The 26,071-nt window shown below is 42.4% G+C and overlaps 1 protein-coding gene and 1 pseudogene across 1 annotated transcript in view; both read left to right on the plus strand.

The window, feature by feature from the left end:
* Lrp11 (low density lipoprotein receptor-related protein 11) overlaps positions 1-26,071 on the plus strand; it is a gene marked incomplete at its 5' end in the record, with an annotated part of 48,978 nt that continues 22,907 nt past the window's right edge. Inside the window, 5 exon segments of the mRNA XM_013517316.1 lie at positions 1-166; positions 9,947-10,104; positions 15,307-15,448; positions 19,294-19,419; positions 20,649-20,861. Of these exon segments, the coding sequence (XP_013372770.1) occupies positions 1-166; positions 9,947-10,104; positions 15,307-15,448; positions 19,294-19,419; positions 20,649-20,861 (805 nt within the window).
* On the plus strand, positions 4,506-5,556 carry LOC102007279 (annotated as a pseudogene).

The raw sequence follows: 26,071 nt of genomic DNA on the forward strand, positions 1-26,071 counted from the left end.
GGCTGCTTCCTCTTCAACTGCACGGCGCGCGGCCGCAGCGTCTGCAAGTTCGCGCCGCATCGCGGTTACCGCAGCTACCGCCTCCGCCGCACGCCGGACGGCGCACAGGGCGGCCTGGGACCCGGCGCCCCGGTCCCTGCCACCGCGGGGGCCTACGCAGAGCTGGGTAAGCGCGCTCGCGCCGGCCCGCGAGGGTCCCTATCCAGCCCGCGGGCCATCCCTCTCCAGTCCGTAAGAATCTCCCTGTCCAGCCCGAGGGGGTCCCCTGTCCTTGCACCTGTCGGGTGGGGACCCGCTGGACAGGACCGCTGGGCTCCCCCGCTCGCCCCAAGTTATATGAGCTGCAGGTGACCAGGAAAGTGGCTTAAGAATGATGCCTGAAAGCCCCAGTAGTTCGGCAGGAGTGGACCGGTGGGGCTGCGGCTGGAATTTTTCTAGGGGTGGGGGAGTGACCTGAGAGATTGACAGAAAATGGATTTTATGAGGAAGAGAAAAGCTCAGCGAAAAAAAATTAGTCTCAGTTTTATAATGCATGGTTTTTGTTGGGTAATTGCAAGAGCGGAATCTAATTAGATGTGAAATTGTTCCTAACACCCACTTCTGTCTCTTGTCATGGCAAGAGACTTGACAGTTCATGATTCTGCCTCTATGATTTGGCTTCATCAGGCAGAAAGGAAAAGTACTCCTTCAATCTGGGAAAGAGTGAACAGAATGAACTTGATTTGGGGTTAAAATAAAAATGGTTTGAGGCATGTGTCTTTTTAGAAGAGATAAAAATAGTGGCAATTGTATTTTACCCTCTGCAAGTACTGTGAGTCAGGCGAGAGGAGGCACAAATAATTCTAACAGTCTCTCTAGTGTAAGAAACTGAAAGAGTAAATAAAACCCAAAAGGTACAGTAGATACTGTGAAAGGGAAAGAAGCTGCTCAACACGAAAGAACACCTGGGATGGGGGAAAGGAGAAAAGAAAGAAGGGGGGAAAAAAAAAAAAATATATATATATATACACAAGACAGCTAAGATACGGTACTATATTGAAAGGAACAGTTAATGATTAATTGTTTGATTAATCTGCATGCCTGTATCTGGTAATCTGAGCAACTACTTTGAGGATAACAATGCAATATAACAACCACTGTGAATTTCCTATCATCTTATTTTCAAATTCTATATCTTTTTATTGCTTTTTTTAAAAATTCTCTTAAAAAAAGTCCTAACAGTTAGAAATTAATGTTGCTGAGAGAATGAGACCCTTAACTGAGCCCCCGTGTGGTCAAGCTCTGTTTCTCATCATACAAGGACGCTTGATTTACAGTGACATGAATGACATCATTACAAAGATCAGGGAGCAGGACGGCTTCAGCAGCTTCTGGTATCTGGATTCTCTTTGAGGATCCACCCAGAAGGGTCAGGAAATCTGTCTGCATGCCGCCCTGCCTCCCTCTCCTACCACCACCTGAGTGGAGCTCAGACAGTAAAAGGCCACCCTGCAACAGCTTTGGACCAGACATTGGGAAAGACCCGTGGGTCATTGAAGCTGGAGCAAACAGCCTTGCACTTGTTTTTTGGGGTTTGTTTTTGGTTTTGGTTTTGGTTTTGGTTTCTGGTACCGGAAATCGAACTCAGGACCTTGCGCTTGCCAGGCAGGCACTTGTGCCACTGAGCTATATCCTGGGCTCCATCCTTGAATGTGGAGCCCCCAGCCCCACCCAGCCACCCTGAGCCCTGCACCATGATTACAGTATTATCCTTCCTCTCTGCCCAAACAGGAACCAAAGAAACCCAGGAGCAAAGAATCAAGTCTCCTTTCCCTTGTTCTCCCTACTCATGTGGAAGAAGCTAACTGCTGAAGGGAGCTTTCCTGTAAACCAAGAGGGAAATAACAACAGCCACAAGTTTAGGTTGCTGGAAGTTTTCCAGTCGCATCTTTTCCTTCCCTTCTGTAGGGACAGTTTGTCTTGGGAAGTATGCTTTATGCATGTCTTGACATAAGAGCAGGCAGCTGCTGGCGTGGTCTTCCTCTGTGGAAGAACAGCTCTGGCTTCTTAAAGCGCCCCCAGCAACATGGAAGTGCTGAAGGGGCAGCCCCTTGAAGAGGCTTCTACGACTTACTCTGCACAGAGAGTAAAGGATATTTATTCCCCACGTTCTGAGTTTCTCTTGCCCAGTTGTTTAACCTGTCAGAGTCCTCCACTCTTCTGAGACTAAGTTTTACCTTCTTGAGTTCTTTTTGTCTTGAATCTTGTGAGCAGGTGGAGTTGAAAGCTCAGTAAAAGTGAGAAAGGTTTTTTAGGTCCAGATGTTACCAGGTCCAAATAAAGGATCACAGAGAACTAGGACAAGGTTGGGCAGGGTGCACTGGCACAGAGGTAAGGCTGAACCCATCAGCCTGTTCGTTGCCCACATTTATTAAGTTGGGTGTGAGGAGCTGTTTTAAGTGCTTTCTATACGCGAACTCATCCGTGCTCACAGCAGCCCAGAGATACAGGAAGGCTCATAGAGAGAAAGCCACTTGCCTGAGGGTCACACAGCAAGTGGGTTGTGGAGCTGTCATGGAGCCGCTCTCGCGCTTTCTCCTGTCAGACTGCAGCCCCTGGGTTGGCACGGGCAGGTGGCTGGAGAGGGTGCTGGGGAGATGCTGAGTGGATGATTGAACCTGCCTGCTGCAGCATACAGGGAGCAGAGCAGGGTGCTTAGAGTCCTCAACCCTGGGTGTCAGACTTGTCTCCTCCCCTGACAGAGTCCTTGCTGATGCCCTTGTAATGAGTGCCTGTCTGCCTCCCAGCACAAGTTGTTGTGAGGATCGAGGTGGACCTGCCTTGTGAGGGCAGCAAACATGTCCACGGGGTTGTTGCAGGACCCTGCTTGGGTCAAGCAGCTGCTGGGAGATGCTAGAGGACTGGATTTGTGATGAAAGTGAGACACATTGGGAAGAAGTTGAGGTGGGGATCTAACTGCAGGGCACTTAGGATCCTGGAGCAGCTGTGAATTTAACCTCCCATGGCTCAGGGACCAGAACTTTGGTGCTATTTCCATGAATAGCGTAAAATCCAGGGTATCTGGGGAGAATTTGGGGAGTCAGTCGCCCCGCCCAGTGTTACAGAAAAATCAAAGCCTTTAGCCAGAGTTCTGTCCCCTCAGACCACCCGCTGCCACCTCCAGCCTTCTCTCATCTGCTCCAAATGTGAAGGTAGGATGCAACCTTTGAGGTCAGGTAGAGGCTAATCCCTCCCCAGCTGCCTGGCCAGTATCCTCTTTACTGTCTCACATTTTCATCTTCTCCCCATTATGTCACAAACAATTTAATAAGCAATATTAGCATTAACTGGTTAGCAGTGTTGAGGGGAGTACTTTTAGACCTACAGTTTTGACCACACACAAATTCCAGGTAGATTAAATAATTCAGTTTTTTAAAACTTAAGCCCCAGTTTATTCCAAAGATAGGAAAACTGGAAGATAAACCTACTCTTACATAGTGTAAGAGAATGTAATATATATATATGTATATATATATAAAATGAACAGCACAAGTTGTGACAAGGATCAAGGGTGGCATGCTTTATGTATATATAAACTTCCAGTCAAGAAACAAAAGAAATTGCAAAGAACACTGTGGTAAAATATGAAATAATTATGAGTCAAAACCAAAAACAAATGGCCAAGGCGCATGAGTAAATAGTTCCCAAAGTGAAAATGTGGTTGATAAACATGAAACAATGTTCAATATAGAAGTAATGAAAGAAATCTAAATAACGGGTCCTACCGGTCCCGGGCGTGGCCGGCAGGAGGTCATCTGGGTAGGCTCCTTTCAGAGGGGCTCTGCGTCTGTCAGTAGTCGCAGATGTTGGCACTTCTCGCTGGACAGCAAAGAAGTTGGTGGCCCCAGGAGTGCAGGTGAGTCTCGGCGCTGGGGTGGCCTGTGGTGGTGAGCCCTGGCTCTTCCTTCTGGGAAGGGTTCCTGTGTGTGCAGCAGCTCCCCTGCTTGACAGCTGTTCCCCCCCGCTTGGCGCCTGCTCCCCCATTTGGGCAGACGCAGGGGAAGGAGGTCAGCTCACAGGCCAATTGGCTGTGCTCAGCTGGAGAAGACATTTACCATGTTTGTAGAAACACAGGGAGAACAGAGGGTGATCTAAGTTTACAGTACACAGGATAGGATATAAAAAAGGGCTCCACTGCACCGCAGAGCTTAGGAAAGAAGGACATCATTTCCTCAAAACTAAGATTTGATTCCATTACTTTTTTTTTTTTTTTCTGCCTTTTTGAGATAGGATCTCGCTATGCAATTCAGTCTGGCCTTCAGCTTACTTTGTAGCCCAGGCTGGTTTCAAACTCACAACAGTCCTCTTGCCTCAGCTTCCTGAGTGCTGGGATTGCAGGCATGCGGCAGCATGCCTGGCTTCAAAATTAAGATTTGAAGACTGCATCAACCTGTACAGTTACCAGCAGCGTCTGTGTTCTGTGATCATCAGTGTGATTCGCAGGAACTTCTTTCTTAACAAATAAAATGAGCACAAGGCGTGGAAAATAGGACTTGTACATTGGTTTGGGATTGGCTGTGGCATCCAGCATTTTCATTGGAAGGAGTTTCATTTTGAGAAAGTCCTGCGACCAGGAAAGGCTCCGTGCCAGCAGGTCAGGGTGGCCATGCACGTCTTGAAGAGCGGTTGTGGTGGGCTTGTCTGCTGACAGTGGAGCTGGTGAGGTAGCCAACTTCACTGCCTACCTTTGCCCCAGCGATGCCGGCGACCCCACCGGGAGCTGTCAGCATCTTTGCAAGTGCCATTCTTTCTTCATACTTTCTAAATGAAAGAGTCTTCATGGGGAAAGTGAGCACTTGCTAAGGATTGTAGGATCCACCCTGATGGTCATCTATGCTCCAGAAGAGGAGGAGACAGAGACCTTGAATGAAACGTTGCACAAGTTAGGTCATCCAGGCTTTGTGGTGTTTGTGACACTTGGGGTCATCGTGACCTTGATACTAATCTGCCTGGTGGGCCTCCCCTCGGGCAGACCAACCCCCTGGTGTACATTACGATCTGCTCTGTGATTGGTGCGTTCTCCGTCTCTGCGTGGACTGGGCGTGGCCATCAAGGAGCTGTTGGCGGGCGGGCTTGTGCTGCAGTCCCTGCTGGCCTGGATCCTGCTGCTGAGCCTGGTGGCCTGCGTGAGTACTCAGATCAACTACCTGAATTGGGTGCTGGACGTATTCAACACGTCCATTGTAACCCCATCTACTGCGTGTTCTTCACACCCTCAGTTTTACCTGCTCAGCTGTTCTCTTTAAGGAGTGGCAGGATATGCCGATGGATGATGTCACTGAAACTCTGAGTGGCTTCTTCCCAGTCATTGTGGGGATATTCTTGCATGCCTTTAAAGATGTCAGCTTTCATCTAGCAAGTCTGCCCATGTATTTTCAAAAAGATGAAAAAGCAGTGAATGGCAATCTTTGTAATATGTATGAAGTTCTTAAAAACGAAGAAAGCTTACCCTGTGGAGTTGAACAACACCCTGGTGAAGATATTTCCCAAAGAAATGGAGGCCTGACAGCTTTCTAAGAAAGATGTGATTGAAAGGTTAATCCGTAGTTCTGTTATAACACTGACTTTGAATATCAGGATGTGTCTGAAAAAGCACCGTCCTCAGTGTTCTCTAAGACAGTCTTTTTTAAGGTTCTACTAATTCAGTCCAAGAAATTACTTTTCCTGTATTTAAACAATGGTAGTTTACTAAAATGACCTTAGAACGTGGCCAATTTCTATTCACATTGTATTATTGTAGAGGCATTTTATATTTTGATTCTTTCTCCAAAATCTAAATGCACTCATGACAGTTTTAAGTCTACAGAAATGCCTTATGTTTTTCATTGATGACAGAAGTCTGAAATGTACATTTGTCATCCCCCCTCCATCACTGTCTGGCCATATAAGGCTTTTTGATTGTAAAAAAGAACAAAATTATCCCAATACATTAGCTAGTGATTTACCTAAACTGTAAAAAAAAAAAAGAAGGAATGTAAATAATGTCAGCCTGTGCCTATTAGATTGGCAAAAATAAGTTCACTCAACTTGGTACACGTGGAAACTATGTACCCTTACATTGTCCCTGATAGTGTAACCTGGCACTGCCCTCTCAGAAATCAATTTGGAAATAGATAGCAGAGACCATTAAAATATTTATCCTTCTGCAGTATTTTTCAGGAAAATGATCTGTGCTAGATAAGAACTATAAGCAAAAGTATTTATTATGGCATTATTTATAATGGTGGAGAAAAAGTTGGCAACAAGATAAATGTCCGGTAGTGGGGACTAGGAAATTAAAAAGGCAATTGTGAAATTTATGTAACTATATGGGCAGTGCTAGAATGTATGAATAAATATTAACAGAATATATCATGTTAATAGGTTCAACTGTGAAGATAAAATTCTATCTGTAGCAAGTAGAATATACTTCGGGTACCTCCAAGTACTGTGGAAAGACATTTGAGTTAAAACTGTCTGGGCTGATATATCAGCCAATAAATTGATTGTGCGTGTGTGTGTGTGGGGGGGGGTCTTAGATCACTAATTTAGCCTTCTGGGCCTAGGTTCCTCATCAGTAGTATACAGACCATAATCACCTCAGAGACTTTTAGTGAAAGTTAAAGTTGTGCCTATAAAGCATTTAGCATGGTACCTGAAATGAAAGAAATTACCCAGTAAGTGGCAGCAGTTAAAATTAATATAATCACATATGGCCATTAACATTATATGGAAAAAGAGTTAAACAATATATACCAGAAATAGGATCATATTGAGGTTGTGGGTAAGTTTTTTCTAAAGTGTTGCAATTAAAACAACATGATGGTTTTTACCCCTACATCTGAGCCTTGTCCCTCAGGCTGGCCCTCACTTCTGCCCTCTCTAGTTTCAGCGTGGTTTCTATTATTTGTGCCCGCACAGCACAGATCCAGAACGTCTTCCTGCTCACGCAGGCTCTGTTCCCTGCAGGGTGTTAACAAACATGACAGCTAACAGTATCGTTCTTTGGATAAAACCCCACCTTGATGCGTTCGATCTAAACTGGTGCAAGTCTTCTTTTACCTCTGTGGGTCTTACCAATGGTGTTTAGTTTTCTAAAGAAATCAGTGTTTCCATAGTACTTAACATAGGTTTATTACATTTCACTGATGAAAATTCAGAATTACATTTATCTTGTTCTTTAACAAGTCAGCCGTTGCTAAGTGGTTGCCTCATCCTCTTCCTGCTGTCATGTGTTTATTTCAAGGATATAGAAGCTCTGGCTTATTGTAAATACATTTGACAGTGTAATTGACCTGGACTTGAACTGAAGAGGAAGCATTATCTCTGTTACTTCAAGTACCTCGGAGGTCAGTGTAGAGGATATGAGGATTTCACTAGGTTCATAAGTCGTTTCTTAAAGCTCATCTAAATAAAAATAAATGACAAGGTTTTCTTTTTTTCAGGGGCGGTAGGATTAATTAGTTTCATAATATGTGGGATATTTCAGCCCTTATCCAATCCTTTCATGTTAAATTTTTGAAGTATACTTTTTGAGGGTTTTTAAAAATTTTTAGTGTATATTGTTTTTATACTGTATTTTAGTGCGTCTACTTACAAACAGTATTGTAACTGGGCATGGTGGCACACACCTATCATCCCAGCTACTCAAGAGACTGAGGCAGGAGACTTCAAAGTTAAAGGCCAGCCTGGGCAACTTAGCAAGAGCCTGTCTCAAAATAAAAATAAATAGGACTGGGATAAGGCTCAGTGCAAAGGCCCTAGTTTCAATCCCCAATACCACAAAAAAATATATAGTATTTTAAGATAAATGTTAATGCAAAGCTGCCAACTATGAAGTATAACTGCTGAATCATAAGATATTTCTCTGAAGTATAAAGTGGCAAGCTGTGGCAACTCTCAACATTTCAGAACTAAAGGAAAGGTCAGCATTCTAGAACAGGTCTCTTGTAACACAGGTGTCATATTTCTCTTAGAGTGGGAGAAGCAGAATATACACCTCAGCTCTCAGTCTTTGCTCAGCAGTGGAAGGCAGTGAGTTTCCTGTTAGGCAAGGGGTTGTTAACTTGGCTTATTTCAGTCAGACTTACTGATTGTATTGGCCGGCTTTCCTGCTATTTCTAACAAAATACCTTACAGAGAGGAAGGTTTCTTTGGGCTCCTAATTCTGGAGGACCCAGTCCAAGGTCAGGTAGCCCCATTGCTTCGGACCATTGTCTGGGGTGGCATGCCATGGAAGAAACTTGTGGTCAAACCACTTACATCACGAGATGAGAAGGAAAAGGAAAGGAGGGCCTGCCAGGGGGTCACATTCTCGCTCGAGGGCGGGCCTCCCATGTCCTCCTAATGGCCGCACCCTGTGACAGTTCCACCACCTCCCAGGAGTGCCACCCCAAAGACCAAGCTTTTGTCACATGAACAAAAGAGGACATTAAGCATCCAAACTATGCTGTAAAAAAAGGGGGGGGTGTTATCTTCTGGAAGCAATTACGTATAATAAGCAACTGCTTATTCCCTATAGCGTTAAATTATTTAGCCTTATTCTAGATCAAAGGCAAATGTAGAGTCCCCTCCAAAAACTGTATACACGCTTCTTCAGTTCACCCTACTACTAAATGCCAGGAAGCTAACAGCCATCACTTTGAGCACCTATGGTTGTTGTACAGAGCAAAGGTAACTTTGTCTTATAATGTCTCAATAAATTTACTATTAAAATATTTATATAAAATAAATAAAATGCCAGGCATGATGGTGCACACCTTTAATCCCAGCACATGGGAGGTAAGAGGATCGTTGTGAGTTCAAGACCAGCTGGGCTACAAACTGAGCTCAAGGCCAGCCTGAACTGCATAGCAAGACCCTGTCTCAAAAAGACTAAATAAATAAATAAATAAATAAATAAATAAAGCAAGTGATGGCCAGGCATGGTGGTGTACACCTGTAATTCCAGCACTCAGGAGGCAGAAACAGGAGAATCGTGAATTCAAGGCCAGCCTGGGCTACAATGTGAGTTTAAGGCCAGGCTGAACTTCATAGTGAGACCCTGTCTCAAAAACCAAAAAAATTTTGTACAAGTGGGTATAGCTTAATGGTAGAGCATTTGCCTAGCATGCACAAGGCCCTGAGTTCAATCTGTAGTACCACCAAAAAACAAAAAAACGTGATTTAAAAAAATATATTTATACAAGCCTCTTTTCCTGATGTGTACATTTCTTTTGTTTTGGCAGATTATACATATGTGCTTTGTTCTTTTAGGGTATCTCAACAGAAACTCACTGTGCTGACTCTGTTATAAAAAGTAGTTAGTAGGTTCTCTACACCTCCTCTATTTTCCTAGGTGAAAAATTAGATTCCAGAAAATTTCTGTGTGGCTTTCTTTAGTATGGATCCAAGGTTACCCTAACTTCGCAAATGTAATGTATTTCCCCTCCATGGAGCACTCTACATCGCTCTTATTTTGAAAACTTGATAAGAAAAAATGAAATCTGTGTGAAAAGTAAATTTTGTCTTACTGAGGTTAGTTTCAGAATCTTTGTTAAAAGTCATTTAATAGAACTTTGAATTTCAGTCATTCATATAGTGAAAAATTCATTACGGGAATTAAAGCCGCTTCTTTTAATTTACATGCTAAGGGACTCCAGCACGTGGTCTTGCACCCAGAACTTTCTCCAGAGCTGCTGCTAGTAGCTGACGCTCCACACTTCCTCTTCTGCATGTATCTAGCCAAGTTCTGTATTCATTATATGTTGTTGTTATTATGTGAAGAGAATATAATGAAAATCAATAGGAAGATAAATTCCAGTGAATATTCATTCTCTTAGAAGTTCTTTGCTGGTTCAACTCTGTTCAGCAAATAAGGTAGTTATTCATAAACTAGGAAAAAAAAGGGAGCCATTTCTTTATTTTGACGATTTATTTTCTTTCATAGACCAAGATGCGCCTCCACTCAGCAAGGCTGGACAGGATGTGATTTTGCATCTGCCCACAGACGAAGTGATTTTGGACGGCCGCGAAAGCTCAGATGACCACGCCATCGTCCAGTATGAGTGGACATTGCTACAAGGTGACCCATCAGTGAGCATGAAGGTAATTCAGGTCGCCCTTCAGTGGCCTTTGTCGTGTCCGTCCCCTTGTATTCCTAACATGCCTCTGAGCTAGTAGAAGAGGCATAAAACAGAGAAAGTACAAAATGGTCCCCAAAATGGGACAGTGAGTTTTCTGTGGAGTTACAGTGGTCTTGGTCATTTGTTTTGAAGCTTTGCTGTTTTTTCTTGACAAAAAAAAAAATTTAAAGAAAAACACTATGTTTTATTTCAGTGACTCAGATGACTTAAAAGTCTTATTTCTTATTTTACTTAGTTCAAGATTCAGGTAGAAAATTTTGAATAACACAAAGGATGATACAGCACACAGTGAAATGATCCAGACAGTAAGTGGTTCGGCCTGCTTGCCACCACTGTGCAGAGAGGGGAGGGCAAGGGCAGCGCAGGCTCCCACTCAGGTGTCCCTGCCAGGCCCATCTGGGTGCAGCTGGACTTGCTGCCAGTGGGAATGAGCTGTTTGTGCGGGGGCTCCCTACACATAATAGGTATCAGGTCCTGAGTCGAGTCAGGACGCTTTCTAGACAGGAGCATTTCCTAATTTAGGCATATTCATCTAAACCACTCTAAACCAGACGTAGTAGCACATGCCTGTAATCCCAGCACTCCAGAGGCTGAGGCAGGAGGATCGCCTTGAGTTTGAGGTGACCCTCAGCTACATAGTGAGTTTAAGGCCAGCCCAGACTACACAGTGAGACCCTGTCTCAAAAACACAAAACAGAAACCACTCCAGCTGGAAGAAGAAGGTGAGGTAGCAAAACACCAGTTTATACTCTATTGGAACTAAAGGAAAAATAGTAGCCTCCAGTCCACTGCCCTGATGTAAGTATGACGATTTACTCAGTGGTTACATAGTCTTTGAACTGGGCTAAGCCCTTGTCCAGCATCTTACTCGGCCTCTCATCCAAAGAAGAGCCCCTTCTGCAGCAAGCCGTCCGTGAGCTGTCTGCGCCCTGCCTGACTTTTGTGTGCACAAAAGCTCACTGTTACACATTGTGTCCTATGACACTGTAATCAGCTCTAATTATTAGGCAAGCAGATTGTACCTCCTCCTACTTCTGTGCACCACTGCTAGGTCTTTCCTTTGGAAAAACACTGAAAACACCTGTGTATTCTGCACAGAAGACCTTGAGTTGAATTTTAGAACAGACACCATCCAGTCTGGTCTGGATATTTTAGATTAGTTTATACTTTTCAATTTTTTTTTTTTTTTTTGTCTTTTTGAGACAGGGTCTCACTATGCAGTTCAGGCTGGCCTTGAGCTCACTTTATAGCCCCAGCTGGTCTCAAACTTGCAATGATCCTCCTGCCTCAGCCTCCTGAGTGCTAGGATTATATACACTTTTTAAAAAATCAAATCCTGTATTTATGCTGTGGTTCTTCCTGACGTAGTGTTACCACTTAGGATCCAGACATTGTCCCTACTTCTATTAATGAAACCTTATTTACATGAACTGTTGTAGAGGCTGCGTCTCACAAGAGATGGATGCTGAGTCTTCTTGGCAGGATTGCCAACAACCTGCTTCAGCTTTTCTGTGACTGCCGTCGTGGAAGTGGTCTCCCTTCTCCTGCGTATATGCACTTGATTAAACCTTCATACAGACCTTCTTTTTACAGCTGTTTGGCTTTTACCTACAACAAATAATTTTGAACTTTGAATGTCATCTGTCATTTATTACCCTTCTGTGCATTGCATCAGCTGAAAGATTGATTAATAAATCTTAAGTGAAATTTTGAAGCTTGAGGTTGATTCAGCAAGGTGGACAAGCCAGGAGTCACAGCACTAGAGAGCCCCCTTGGGGTAGACGTAGCTGTTACTGAGCGCTTCTCAGATATATTTGTTCAGGTAGCTGTGAATGAGCTCCCGTCATCCTCCAGCTCTTTATACTTGTTACTGAAAGCTTTATTCTGTGAGCAATGAACGCATACATGAGTGCTGAGTAAAAGTAATGCTAATGGCTCCATATTTAATTATTTGGAGATACTCACAAAGGGACGACAAAATTAGGTATTTTTCATAACCTTTTAGGACAAAACTGCTGTGCCGTCAAGAGGGATACTGAACTGACTCCCTAGCCAGGTATACAGCAGTGATGGCAGATAGAGCTAAGGTAAAAAGCTATCATCAAGTACAAAGCCAGCATTATGGGAGACATGTGCTACCAAATCATGACTCTTAAAGTAGGGTACATTCATGAATGACCTCAAAAGTCAGCACTTATCCTCATGTGACGTCATCATAGTCAGTACTGTGGCTGAGCGTCAGTCAGTTCTAGACCCCTTAAAACCTGTCTGTCACCCTCAGAGCAACCTCACATGTAAGTTCAGCCCCATTTTGTGAATTAAGATTGTCAAGAAAAGTTGTGAAAGACTTTGAGATGGGCCAAAAATTACGGGATGGGTACCTATCTTTTTTCCTTCTTTCCTTCCTTCCTTCTTTCCTTCTTTCCTTCCTTCCTTTTTTCCTTCCTTTTTCTTTTGCAGTACTGGGGATTGAATCCAGGGCCCCACACGTGCTAGGCAAGCATCCCATCGCTGAATTCCATTGTTGGCCCTTTTTGAATTCTGTTTTAAGGCAAGATATCTCTAGATTGCTCAGGCTGGATTCTAACTTCCGATACTCCTGCCTTCGCCTCCTGAGTAGCCAGGATTACAGGTGCCCCCCACCTCACCCAGCTCTGAGCAGCTTTCAGTGGAATGCTAGGGGTTTATTAGTAGGACCTTTGGGGTTAGCATTTACAAGTTGCAGAAAACGGATAGTAATATAAATGATCTCTACTGTAAAAATGCAAATACATTTTTATATATAGATGTGATTGATTTTTGACCCTGGAGAAAAGATTATTTTGGACATGACATTTTAGTATCTGTAAATACGAACCAATCTATTCATACATTTTCAGTATTTATTAACAAACTCATTTGTGTCTACTAACAATTTGATTCCAGCTTTCATGACTCCTATATGTGTCTGTTTTCTAGGTCCTCCTTCGAGTCAGTTAAATCTCTTATTTCTCCCCTCTTAAATTAATTGGTTAAGTAAAATCTTTCACACACGTTCACATCGTGTAAAAGTCATGCTTTTACTATTTTGAGAGTTTCTCTGTAACAGTAATTAGCAACCCTCAAAGGACATCACTCTGATACCTTTAGCTTCAGCAGCCTGATTTCACACCCCAAATTCCTGGCAAGAAAATTGGGACTCTCACATCAAATTGTGTTTCTCCCTGCAAATGGTAACCAGCTGACTGCTCCTGCAAGCTGCAAAATGGGCTGAGTTCGGCGCTTGTTGGGAGCAGAGGAAGGGCATTTTCAGCCTCCCATAGCAAAGCACTTAAATTAAAACCTGATGTTGGACACCCTGGTTCTCCTGCCCCCTGGCTGTCCCCACCGCCCAGGGCGCTCCTTGACGCGGCTTTCCCGAGTGTCGTCCCCGCCCTCTTCTCAAGCGCTCCCTGTCTCTGGGCCACGCGCCCTGGTCTGCACAGGCTCTTCACTCCTCCTGTGTTCGCCCAGCTTTGCCACCTCCCTGTGTCGGAGACACTTTCACATCGAGTTCTAGGGAGAGCCGGTGGGACTTCTGATACATTGGAGTGAGCTGCGAAAGAAGCAGGGAGGGGTAACCACGGCTCAGAGATCCAAACCAATTTTTATCTCCTTTCAGCCTTACTCATCTGAAGTGCTCATTTTCTCTGAGGTCCTCAGGGTTGCCGCCACTTTAAAGCTGGGGTGTTCTTGTTCCTGGGATCAGCTGCCCACTCCAGGATCTTGTGGAGGTGTCTTACTGCTGCTGGCATTCTCTGTCCCCCTCCCCATCCCTCCTCTCTCCCTCCTGGCCTCTTTCCTTCCCCCTCCTTCCTCCCCTCCTCTCTCTGCTCTCTTCCCTCCTTCTCCTCTTCTCTTTCTTCCTCCCTCTTACTCTTCACATTTTATTGCTCACTTGTTTGATATTCTCTCAGTGGTCATGCCTCAAGGTAATCCAGCAGCACAGCACTGAAGCTGGTTATCGCATATAAGAGAAAGCATAGTATATTTAACTCAGTTGGAGTTATTTTGCTTAGCATGATGGTCTCAGGTTCCACCCATTTTCCTGCAAATGGCCTGATTTCATTCTTTATGGCTGAGTAGTACTCCAGTGTATATACATACTGCATTTTCTTTGTCCATTCATCTGTTGATGGGCATCTAGGCTGTTTCCAGAGTTTAGCTATTATGAATTGTACTGCTATAAACATGGGTGTGCATGTATGACTACAGCAGAATATTTTTAATTTAAAAGAAGGATTTCTTTCTCTCTCTCTCTTTTTCTTTTTTTTGGTGCTAGGGATTGAACCCAGGGCTTCGAGTGTACTAGGCAAGCGCTGTAGTACTGAGCCACACCCCCAGGCCCAAAGATTTGTTAATCTTGACAACTGGCTTTTGCCAGGTCCATTTGTGTGTCTTGCTAGCACAGTTTCAGGGCAACGTGGGCAAGCAGCCTCATGGTGGGCAAAGACGACGTGGGAAATGAGCACCTGGAAGCCACCAGTGGCACATAGTGGCCCTCCCAGGAGCCTCGTCAGGATGGGCAGGAAACAAGACTGTGGTCAGGGAGAACCCTGGAGCTTAAGGAGATTTTTAGTTGCTTTTGTTTTATATTATTTGTTGTGGGGGGTGAGAGAAACGAGCGTAGTAATTGCAGCGCCATTTGAAAGAGAGATTGATTGATGGGTCAGGATTCCAAAAGTCACAGAAGGAAAGTCAAGAACTGGGAGAGAGTGGCCCAGAGTGCAGGAGGGACCGTTCTTCCCCTACAGGGGTCAGGAGGGAGGTGGTCTGGGTACAGGGCTTTGCTCAGGAGGAGGTACGTGGTACTGCAGCTGTAATCTTGGTCCTGGTTTTCTCACTACGGTAGACGAGTGGGAGGGACTGAGTACTGAGTGTGGGGCGTGGAGAGGAGGAACAGGTTTGGAACTTTGGCTGCAAAGGTCAAGTGAAGGGACTGTCAGTCAAGGATGCAGCCAGCTTGGATAAAACCAGAACTGGAGCCAAAATAGTATGGGATGGAGTACTCAGCAGCCCTGGACCCGGACAGAGCAGAGGCAGGTGACGGCCCTGCTCCAGTGACAGTGATTTACAGTCCTGTGGGCTGCTAGACTCCATGCTCAGATCTCCTTCCTAAACCTGAGCTGTTCCATTTGTGTGTCAGGTGCCTCAACCAGGAACCCTGAAGCTGGCCCACCTGCACGAGGGAACGTACACCTTGCAGCTGACCGTGACGGACACTGCAGGTCAGAGAAGCTCAGACAACGTGTCAGTGACGGTGCACCCCAGGCCCTACCCACCAGGAGGTGAGAAGAAGGCCCTTCCCTTGCACTCACCACGGCCAGTTGTACCAGCTGTTCCTGGAGTAGTGGTGTCAGCTGTTTTACATCCTCACTTATGCATTCCACAGCTCTTCCTTTTTAAAATGTGTTTTAATTTTATTTATTGAGGTGGTTGGGTGAGAGAGGTTTTTTTGGTTTCTGGGTTGTTTTTTTTTTTTTTAATTAAGAATATAGTAATGAAAACGGCTCCATTATATTGTAGGATATTTTGATACCACAGATTGAGGTGGAGGGAATGCTCCCAGGAGATGAGAATAGACCGGGTGATCTATTGGGCCCTGTAAATGTTTCATCTTTTCTCACTCACCTTCACAAAAGGCAGCTTCTGACTTCTCCAGGATTTTGTTTAAAGATGGAGGACTTTTTGATTTGTACACTCAATAAGTACAACTACAGGGTACAGTTAAAGCAGCCCACCTCCTAGCAACAGAGAGCAGAGCAGTAATTACTGGAAGCTGGGGCAGTGTAGGAGACCTTGGTCAGTTTTTACTTTAGAGATGGAGTGAGTTCTAGTGACCTATTGCATAGCACAGTGACTATAGTTAATATTTTGTACATTGCAAAATTACTAAGAGTAGGTTTTAAATGTTCTTGCCATAAACAAATGGGAAGTAATTGAGGTAATGGATATGTTGGTTGACTTGATTTAATCATTGCACAATGGATACATATATCAAAACATTGCTTTGTACTCCATAAATATATACTATCATTATTTGTTAATTAAAAATGAAATATAGAATAAAAATGAAAGTCATACCACAGAATAGAAGAAAGACTTACTTCTTGGGTACAGTAAATTGTTGATATAATAAGTGATTTCAAAATTTTTAAGAAAGAAAAAAGAATCTGGCCAAGGAGTACAATTTAGACAAATTAAATTATGTAAACTTCATGGGTCAGATGGAGAGCACTACTTAAAACTTTTTAGACACTTTACACAGATGCATACACTAATATAATTTTAAATATATAAAATAGGGTTTCTCATAGTCTATTGCACAATATAAAACTCTTTTATTTCATTCATCTGTATTATTTTCCCAAACATCTGCCTTTTTAAGATTAGCTCAAGTTTAAAAATACCCATTATGTGGAATTTGGCAGTACTGAAGGTGTAGTGGTACTGCAAAGGGAAGCCCACACTGACTTCTAGAACTGCTGAGATACTGTGCATATGAGCATCCTGTAATTTGGTCAGTGGATATTTTCTTGCTATCTGCAGTGCATGGGAAGTGCGCTAAGCACTGGGGACAAAGCGGTAAACTCAGTAGATTCAGTCGCATCCTCTTGAAGGGTCTGGTATCGAAAAGCTCTGCTGTCACTAGCCATAGCTCTAGCAAACTTTGAGCAAGTCTCAAACATTCCTGAATATTCAGGATGTAGGTCATAATTAGCTGTTTAAGAATAAGGAAGCAAGAGTTAGAATATGACTGATGTACTTCTATAGTGGATTTAGTCTTCCCAAAAACATATGCATGCATATTGGAAATGAAGATTCATAAAGAGTTAGCGATTTTAGAATCCTACGCACTTGGCCACCTTGATAATTTGCATAAGCAGTGTTAAACTTTTGGTTGGCTGACCACTCCCTGACCAGCCAGGTTTAAGCTTCCTGTGATAAAGGAAGAGGTAACTACACGTGGATAAGCCAGCACCATGAGATGCCAGGGATGGTGAGTTTGTCTCGCCTGTCTGGATTTGAGCAGCCTTAGAGATTGACGGCAGCTGCACAAGAGAACCAGTCATCTAGGGAGAACATTATCAGGCACCTTGGTGGCCAGGCGTGAACCATAACCCCTGGGAACAGAGCACTAGGGATGCTCAGAGCTCACCTGTGTAGGTTGGAGTGAGGGGCTCACCTTGGGGAAAAGATGCAGAGAGCCTGTCATCCACATAGAAATTAGAAGACAGTTGCTTTTGTCCAGCCTTGGTAGCCATGAGGGAGGAAGAGCCTGTGTAAACTTGAGCAGATGGCTGACCCCTGAGCAGCAAATGATTTGCTGATGTATGGACTCAGGCCAACCTTCCGGGTAAACTGCTGGTTGTAAATTTCTGGCCCTTCTCCAAGATGATCATAAAATGCATTCAAAGTGGCAGAGAATGATCGGAATCACTTACTGAAAGGCCACTCTGGTATCAGCCTTGTGGATATAACTTTATATGGGAAATAAAAAGAATCAGTGCAGTACTACTATACTATTACTTGAAATCATTACTGGTTGTATTGGAAGAATATGCTGTGAATTAAAGTTGATGAAACACCACATATAAATAGTGAAAAACAGCAGCAGGAATACAGAGGAGTTTCTGCCTCCCCTGTTACATTAGATTGATTTTGTAATTACTAACCCAGCTGTTATGGTAACCAAGAGTGGCCTCCACCAGCATAATCAGACAAGGGGTACCCCTTATTACATGATAGTAACCTGGTTCAATTTTGATAATATCAACATTTTAATACTTTTTATGTTTGAAAAAAAAATCTATTCAAATAGCAAGCCAGAAAGCACTTCCAATATAATCTAGACTCATGATCTCCAAAGAGGATCCCCCAGTGATTTTCAAAATATTTTTAGGGCAGCAAAGAAGATGCTGAAATCTGTATATTTATTAATTCTGAATCTTATTAAAATTTTCAGCATATTTGATAAGGTATAGAGCATATTATTTATAAATAAATTTGAGATGCATGTTCAGTAATGTGCTATTGACCATAATGTATGGTCAAAAGAATATAGAAGCCAGGCATGGCTTCTGTAAATCCAGCACTTGGGAGGCTGAGGCAGGAGGATCACCATGAGTTCAAGGCCAACCTGGGCTATCTAAGCAAGTTCAAGGCCAGCCTGGACTACGTAGAAAGATGCTGTCTCAAAAAAAAAAAAAAAAAAAAAAATGGAGACTGCTAATCCAACATATCCATAATAAATATAGTTTCATTTCTAAAACTACTGAAAAATAAGTAAAATCTTCAATCAAATATTTAGGATTTTCATGTCATGGATTTAAGAAACATGACAAGTACTCATTCTAGACTCGTGATGAGTTGACATTCAAGTCATACCATTTTCATATAATTTTGCGGGGGGAGTACCAGGAATCATTCATATAAAATCATACGTAAAGCCGGGGAGGAGAACGCTGGGCTCCCATTCTGTTCCAAGAACAGAGACATCTTTGCTGCATCCCAGCCTACCCTTGTCCTTTTCTTCTGACTCCTCCCCAGTGGCCTGAGTTTCTGTCCTAGCTACAGGCCTTTTGCTTCCCCTCTTTCCTCAGGAGCACCTACCATTTCTTTTTCTTTACTTTCTTTTGCTTCCAGATCAAGGTATCTTCAAATTGACACCCAGGTAACTCTTTTTTCACTAGTGTAACTGTGCATAAAATGTGTCCAAGAGACCACTTGGCTGTGTAGACTGGACCCAGCCACCAGCCTTGCTGGAATAGCACAGTGTGCTCTTCCCACATTTCCTGAGAGAACTGTGTAGTCCAGACTTTTCCCTGTAAAACTGGGACTCTTTGTGACCTCACTCTAGCTGGATACCTTTCATCTGTATTATCAGGGCCAGTCCCCTGATCTTCTGCAGCTATATCTGTAAAGCTGGCCTAACCAAGGGTGAGGAAAATTCAGTCAGGAGGTCAGGAGGAGGCCTGTAATCTTTCCAACACCAGTGGCTCAAACTTGGTTAGGTTCTTCTCATTCTCCAGCCCAGGTGCCTTCTCTCGTACCCCTGTGTCTGTCTCTCTGGGTAGAGTGGAAGTCTTAACTCTTCCTGTGCCCCTGTGACTTGTTGCTTGTCTACAAACAGGATGCGTGAATATTTGCTCGCGCTACCACTTCTTCTGTGACGATGGCTGCTGCGTTGACATCACCCTGACCTGTGACGGAGTGCGGCAGTGTCCTGATGGGTCTGACGAAGATTTCTGTCAGAACTGTGAGTCTGCCTTCTACCCTGTCAGGCAGGGGGCTGGCAGGGGTGGAGGAGGGATGTCTGTGTTCTCAGGATAACATGGAGACCAGTGTTCTTTCTCTGCCTGGTTTTGAGTATAAGCTGTGCCTTGAATGGGTATTCACCGTGAATCTCTAGTCTGAGTTGCAAATGTCAAATTTTGGTACTGCGTATTTTTTTTCTATTTTCCAAAGATTTCTTCCCATCCTAAAAATGCTGCAATAACATGATTTTTTTTAAAAACTGCAGTGAATTGACATTTTGTTTTGATAGTCTTTAAAGAACATTATGACACACTGGGGTATAGCTAAGTCAGAGGCCTTCCTGTGTCATGTACGTAGAGGTACCCTGCAAGAAAGAAGAGCTGAGAAAGTTAAGGGAGGTACCTGTCTGAGGAAAGACCACCCGTCTCAGAATACAAGATTTTGGTTTTGTCTCTGTCCATTTCTTCACGTATAGTATTTGGAAAGCCAGTTACTGGAAGACAAGATAACCCATGGGCCACTTGAAAACAAGAGAATTTTTATGAGGTTCTGACATGCCTTTGATGGGTCGGTTATTTGTCCCAAATGTCAGTGATTTGATTTGATTTCATTTCATTTCATTTTATTTTAAAGAGAAAAAAATAAATATTACAATAAAACAGTTTCAAAACAGGCTAAGCCAGGCATGGTGGCACATGCCTGTAATCCCAGCACTCAGGAGGCTGAGGCAGGAAGATTGTTGTGAGTTCAAGACCAGCCTGGGCTACAAAGTGAGTTCAAGACCAGCCTGAAGTGCCTGCCTGGCAAGCGCAAGGTCCTGAGTTTGCTTCCCGGTACCAAAAAAAAAAAAAGACCAGCCTGAACTGCATAGTGAGACCCTGTTTCAAAAAGACCAAGAAAGAAAAAAAACAAAAGACTAGTAGGAGAGTAACAATAATTAATACATTGCATATTATTATCTTCAGAGTAATTACTCAGGGTACAGGATATAGGCATGAAATACTGTCCAAACAATATTAGCTCAAACTTTTCTTTTCAATGAACTAAGAGAAACTAGCTGTATAATTACCGTAACTATCTTGTGTATATATTGTTTTTCTTTTTCCCTTCCTTCCATTCCCCTTTCTCCCATCACAGTTATCAGTGATTTTAAATCAGCTGCAAATACATAACTTTAGTTGAAGTTCAGAAAAGAAGGTGCACAACTAACTGAGCTTTTCCGTGCTTCAGTGGCCCTCAACCGAAAGCTGGTGACTCACACCGCTGCCAGTGCTGCCCAGCCGGGCACCGCAGGGCTTGTCGCAGACACTGGGGAAGACTGGAAGTTGGAAAAGTCCCAGAAAACCACGCCCCCCACCCAGCCAGTTACCTTACCAAGCACAGAGACGAGGAATCACTCTGCCCTGGGGGAAGCAGAGAGTCAAATCAGTCCTATGATGCCAGGTAAGGGCTTCCGGCAGGTTCTCCATGAAGAGCTTCATTTTTGGTAAATGTGGCTCAAAATTTAAGTTGATTCATTAACAGGAAATTGGTTCCAGGACCCCTGAGATACCAAAATCTGTGGATGTTCAAGTCCCGCATATAAAGTGGCATAGTATTTGCTCATAACCTGTATAAATCCTGTATATTTTAAATTATCTCTAGATTACTTAAAATATGTAATGCAATCTAAATATTATGTAGCAAGTTGTTACACTGCCTCTTTTAGGGATTAATAACACAAAAAAATTTTCCATGCATTTTCAGTACAGACACTCTTGTTTGAGTGTGTGCTGAGGATGAATTCTAGGCCTCCTTCCCTCTACGACTGAGTATTTTCAATGTAAGATTGGATGAAGAACCTGTAATCATGGAGAGCTGGCTGCTACATTTCTTTGTAGATAAATTGGAGTTAGAAAGTTTCATTATTTAGTTTAAGGAAATTAATCTCTAAGTGTTAAACTTTAGGTTATTTGGGGGTAAAGCAGCATAGCCCCTAAGTATTTATGTCAGTCCTCTTCACCCTATGGAAGTGAGCATGTATACACATCATCGTGAAATGGTTTCATGCACTAATAATTTAGTGCCAGGCTTCCAGTTTAAATCTGTAATTTTGTTTTTTTGCGTTCTGTTTTTAATAAGATTAATAAGATTTTAAAATCACACTACCAAAGTATTACAGGACTGTATCATATTAAATTTCTTTTATACACATTTGACTGGCATGATTGTGTGACCTCAGAGACTAAAATACAGGTTATCACATTTCCATATGATCTTGCTAATGTCATTTCAGTACCAAACTCTACATATGTTTTATTTAATTAATCTCGCTATTATCAGAGTGACTTCTTTTATTTAAAAAATTGGTTGAATGATACAGGTGTGGTGATACACACCCATAATCTGACTACTTAGAAGGCTGAAGCAGGAAGATTGCCATAAGTTCAAAGCCTGAACTACCCAGCAAGACCCTGTCTCAAAAAGAAAAAAACAAAAATGTTGATTGTACAAGATACAGAATATGTAAAAAAGTGGAAATGACTTAAAATACCACCCTTTATTGAAAACTACTTGTAAATACTTTGATATGTTTCCTTCCAAACGTGTTTATATACTTCATGCATTTTAAATGCCTCTATACCAGAATGTCTGCAAAAAAATGACTTCTATGAGAGGTTTTCTTTTTTGTTGTGAAGCACACTTCAGTCCATGTCTTGCTAGTACTATCACCTATTGGGCAGATCAATCATTGCATACATGTCTCAGGATTCTTAATTTTCTCAGTACAGATTTGTGAGGGGAAGACAACTTCTACCTTAAGAAACAGCCTGGGGACAGCAGGTGTATTTACCAGGAATGCTGAAGGCTAGAAGAGTCATAGGGAACCATGTTCTCAGTAGCCACGATGGGTGGATTCTAGCTACATCCAAGAGATACAGAGGCCCACATGAGCTCACTGAACAAATTGACCAGAGGTAGAATGGAGGCCAGTGTGGCCTTAACTTCTCGTCTCTGCCCCTGGTTTCCTCATCTGTCAATAAGGAATCTCAGCCCAACCCCTCTGGGGTCCTGTTGAGCACTGAATGAGTTTCAGGAGCAACACAGAGCCCCAGCTCAGGCTTTGCCCCGGCCGCCCTTACCGTGCTCGGTATTGCCTGGTGGTCACAGAAGTGGCTCCAGGAGTACGGGCTCAGGCCCAGAATCCTTTTGAAAATCATGCCCAAGCTGCCCCAGCCAGGACCCAGTTTGAAGTATTTGCCGTCTGTTTGTGGCCCTTTTGGTAGTAAACCTTCGGTTTGGGCTATGAAGATGTAAGAGTGGCATTTCCCAGAACAGAGAGAGGAGCTGTCTTGATTCTTTATAATGTACTGCGACTCTTCTAATTATTAAAGCAAAACCAATTTACTGTAGAAAACTAAGAAAATACAGAAAAGTGAAAAAAATTAAAATCATCTAGCAAATCTATTTCTAAAGTTTTTGGTATAATTTAGATCTACATAATGATCATATTCATCGTCGGGAATTCGTACTTGTGTGTGATGTATCTTGATTCCTCTTTCCTTTTTCCCAGTCCCCTCTCCTCCCTCACCCCTTCTTCCCCTCCTTACTTACAAAGCTTTGTTTCCATGTTACCCTTCTTTTATCATTTTTTCCTTCTCCCTTCCTTGCTTTCCCCCTCCCCGCTCCCTAGTTCCCCTATCTTTTGAACCATTTCTTCCTATTTCACAATATCTGTTGTACAGTGTGGTTCTTATTTACACTCTTGGTTTCTCACACCAAAGAAACAATGTGATATTTACGCATATGTGACCAGTTTATTTCACTTAAGAGTATGGTCTTAAGGTATATCTATATATGTAGAAATGTCTCAATGGCTTAATGCCTGAGTAGTACTCTTATCATATAAAAAAATCTTTTTTATCCATTCCTTAGTGGATGGGCATTTGAGTGGTTTCTAGGATTTAGCTGTTATAAAGATTTAGCTATTCCAAGATTTAGCTATTACAGCCATGCTGCTATACACATGGCTCCGCATATATCACTGTGGTATGGTAATTTTAAATTTTTCCAGGAAGATACCCAGAAGGTGAATAGCTGGGTCAATGGGACCTCTAATCCTAGTTTTCTGAGGACTCTCCACACTGATTTCCACAGTTGTTGCACCAGTCTACATTCCCACCAGCAGTGGAGAAGGGTTCCTTTTTCCCCAAAGCCCTGCTACATTTGTTGTTGGTTGACTTCTTAATGACAGCTATTCTTTCTGGAGTGACATGGAATCTCAGCATTATTTTAATTTGCATTTCTCAAATTACCAGTGATGCTGAATATTTTTCATATATTTATTTGCTGTTTGTATTTCTTCCTCTGAGGAGTGTATATTCATCTCAGATTGAATTTTTGGATCGGGTCTTTAAATTTGGGGAGGTCTTTTTTTTTCAGTTCTTTATATGGTTTAGATATTAGGCCTTTGTCTGAGGGACAGCTGGTTAAAAACTTTTTTCCCACTGTGAGGGTTGTCTTTTCACTCTGTTGGTAATTTCTTTTGCTGTGTAAAAGCTTTTTAATACGGCAAGATCCCAGTTGTTGCTTCTTTGTATTATTTCCCATGTGATTGGGGTTTTGTTCATGAAATCTTTGCCTGCACCTATGTCTTCAACAGTTCTACCTATTCTTGATTTAGTGTTTCTGTTTTGTTTATTTTATTTATTTATTTTGGTAGCGGGAATCAAACTCAAGACCCTGCACTTACCAGGCAGGTGCTGTGCTGCTGAGCTATATCCCTGGCCCTGTTTTAATGTTTAAATCTTTGCTCCATTTCAATTTTAGTTTACCGTAGTATAGACATGGGTCTAGTTTTAGTCTTTGGTGTGTGGAGAGCCAGTTTTTCTAGCACCATTTATTAAAGAGGTTATCTTGCTTCCAGTGAATGTGTTTGGCCCCATTGTCAAAGATAAAGTGGCTGAGTGTGTTCGAAACTGTTTCTAGATCGTCTAGTCTGTTCCATTAATCCTCAGGTCTGTTTTTTACCAGTACCATGCTGTTTTTATCACAGTAGCTTTGTAGTATGATTTTAAGTCAGGGATTGTGATGGCCCTTGCCTTGCCTTTCTTGCCTAGGATTGCTTTTGCTATTTTGGGTCTCTTCTGGTTCCAAATGAATTTTAGGAATATTTTCTCTAGTTCTGTGAGGTATGATAATATGATTTAATCTGTATAACAATTTTGGAAGTATGGCTATTTTCACTATATTGGTTCTTCCTACCCATGAGCAAGGGATATCTTTCCATTTTCTGATATCCTCTTCAATCTCCTTTTTCAGAGTACTTTAATTTTCCATGTATAGATATTTCACTTGCTTTGTTAGATTGATTCCTAAGTATTTCATTCTGGGGGATGCTATTGTAAAAATGTATTGGTTCCTTAATTTGTCTCTCAGTGTGTTTGTTGTTTGTGTATAGGAATGCTATTGATTTTTGTTTGTTTACTTTGGTACCAGGAATCAAACTCAGGACCTTGAACTTGCCAAGCAAGCGCTTGTGCCACTGAGCTATATACCTGGCCCTGATTTTTGAGTGTCAGCTTTGTATCCAGCTAAACTACTGAATTCAGTTATTTAATCTGCAAGTCTTTTAGTGGAGTTTTTGGGGTCTTCTATGTAGAATATCATGTCACCTGCAAATAATGATAGTTTAACTTCTTCCTTTCCTACCCTTATTCCTTTTATTTCTTTCTCTCATCTAAGCTCTGGCTAATGTTTCCAGAACTATATTAATAGGAGTGGTGATAATGGACATCTTTGTCTTGTTCTTGATTTTAGAGTGAAAGCTTTCAGTTTTTGACCATTTAGCGTGATATGGGCTGTTGGTTTGTCTTAAATGGCTTTTAGCAGGTTGAAGTAAAGACCATCTATTCTAATTTTCTATAGGGGTTTTTTGTTGTTGTTTTGGTTTTTTTGTTGTGGTTTTTTGTTGTTGTTGTTGTTTTTGTCTTTTTGAGACAGGGTCTCACTGTGCAGTTCAGACTGGCCTTGAACTCACTTTGTAGCCCAGGCTGGTCTCAAACTCACAGCAGTCCTCCTGCTTCAGCCTCCTAAGTGCTGGGATTACAGGCATGCGCCCATCTATAGGGTTTTTAATCATGAATGGGTGTTGGGCTTTATCAAATGCTTTTTGTGGGTCTCTTGAAATGGTCATGTACTTTTTGTCTTTAACTCTGTTAATGTGGTGTATTATATTTACTGATTTGCATCTGTTCACCCATCTCATCTAAGCTCTGGCTAATGTTTCCAGAACTATATTAATAGGAGTGGTGATAATGGACATCTTTGTCCATTGAGATGAATCCAATTTGATCATGGTGTATAATCTTATTGATGATCTGCTGCATTCTGTTTGCCAGTATCTTATTGAGGATTTCTGCATCTGTGTTCAATAGGGAGATTGACCTGTAGCTGTCTTTTTTGGTTCGGTCTGTCTCAGGTTTTGTTATCAGGTTACTTCTTGTTCCCAGGGATGAGTTTGGCAGTATTACTTCCCCTTCATTTTCGTTAAAGAGTTTGAGAAGTAGTGGTATTGGATCTTGTCTAAATTTCTTGTAGAATTCAGCAGTGAATCCATCAGAACCTGGACTTTTCTTTGTTGGTTAAGTTTTTAATTACATTTTCAATTTCAT

This window comes from Chinchilla lanigera, unplaced genomic scaffold (assembly GCF_000276665.1).
Source record: "Chinchilla lanigera isolate Chin_1 unplaced genomic scaffold, ChiLan1.0 scaffold00038, whole genome shotgun sequence".
Classification (NCBI taxonomy): domain Eukaryota; kingdom Metazoa; phylum Chordata; class Mammalia; order Rodentia; family Chinchillidae; genus Chinchilla; species Chinchilla lanigera.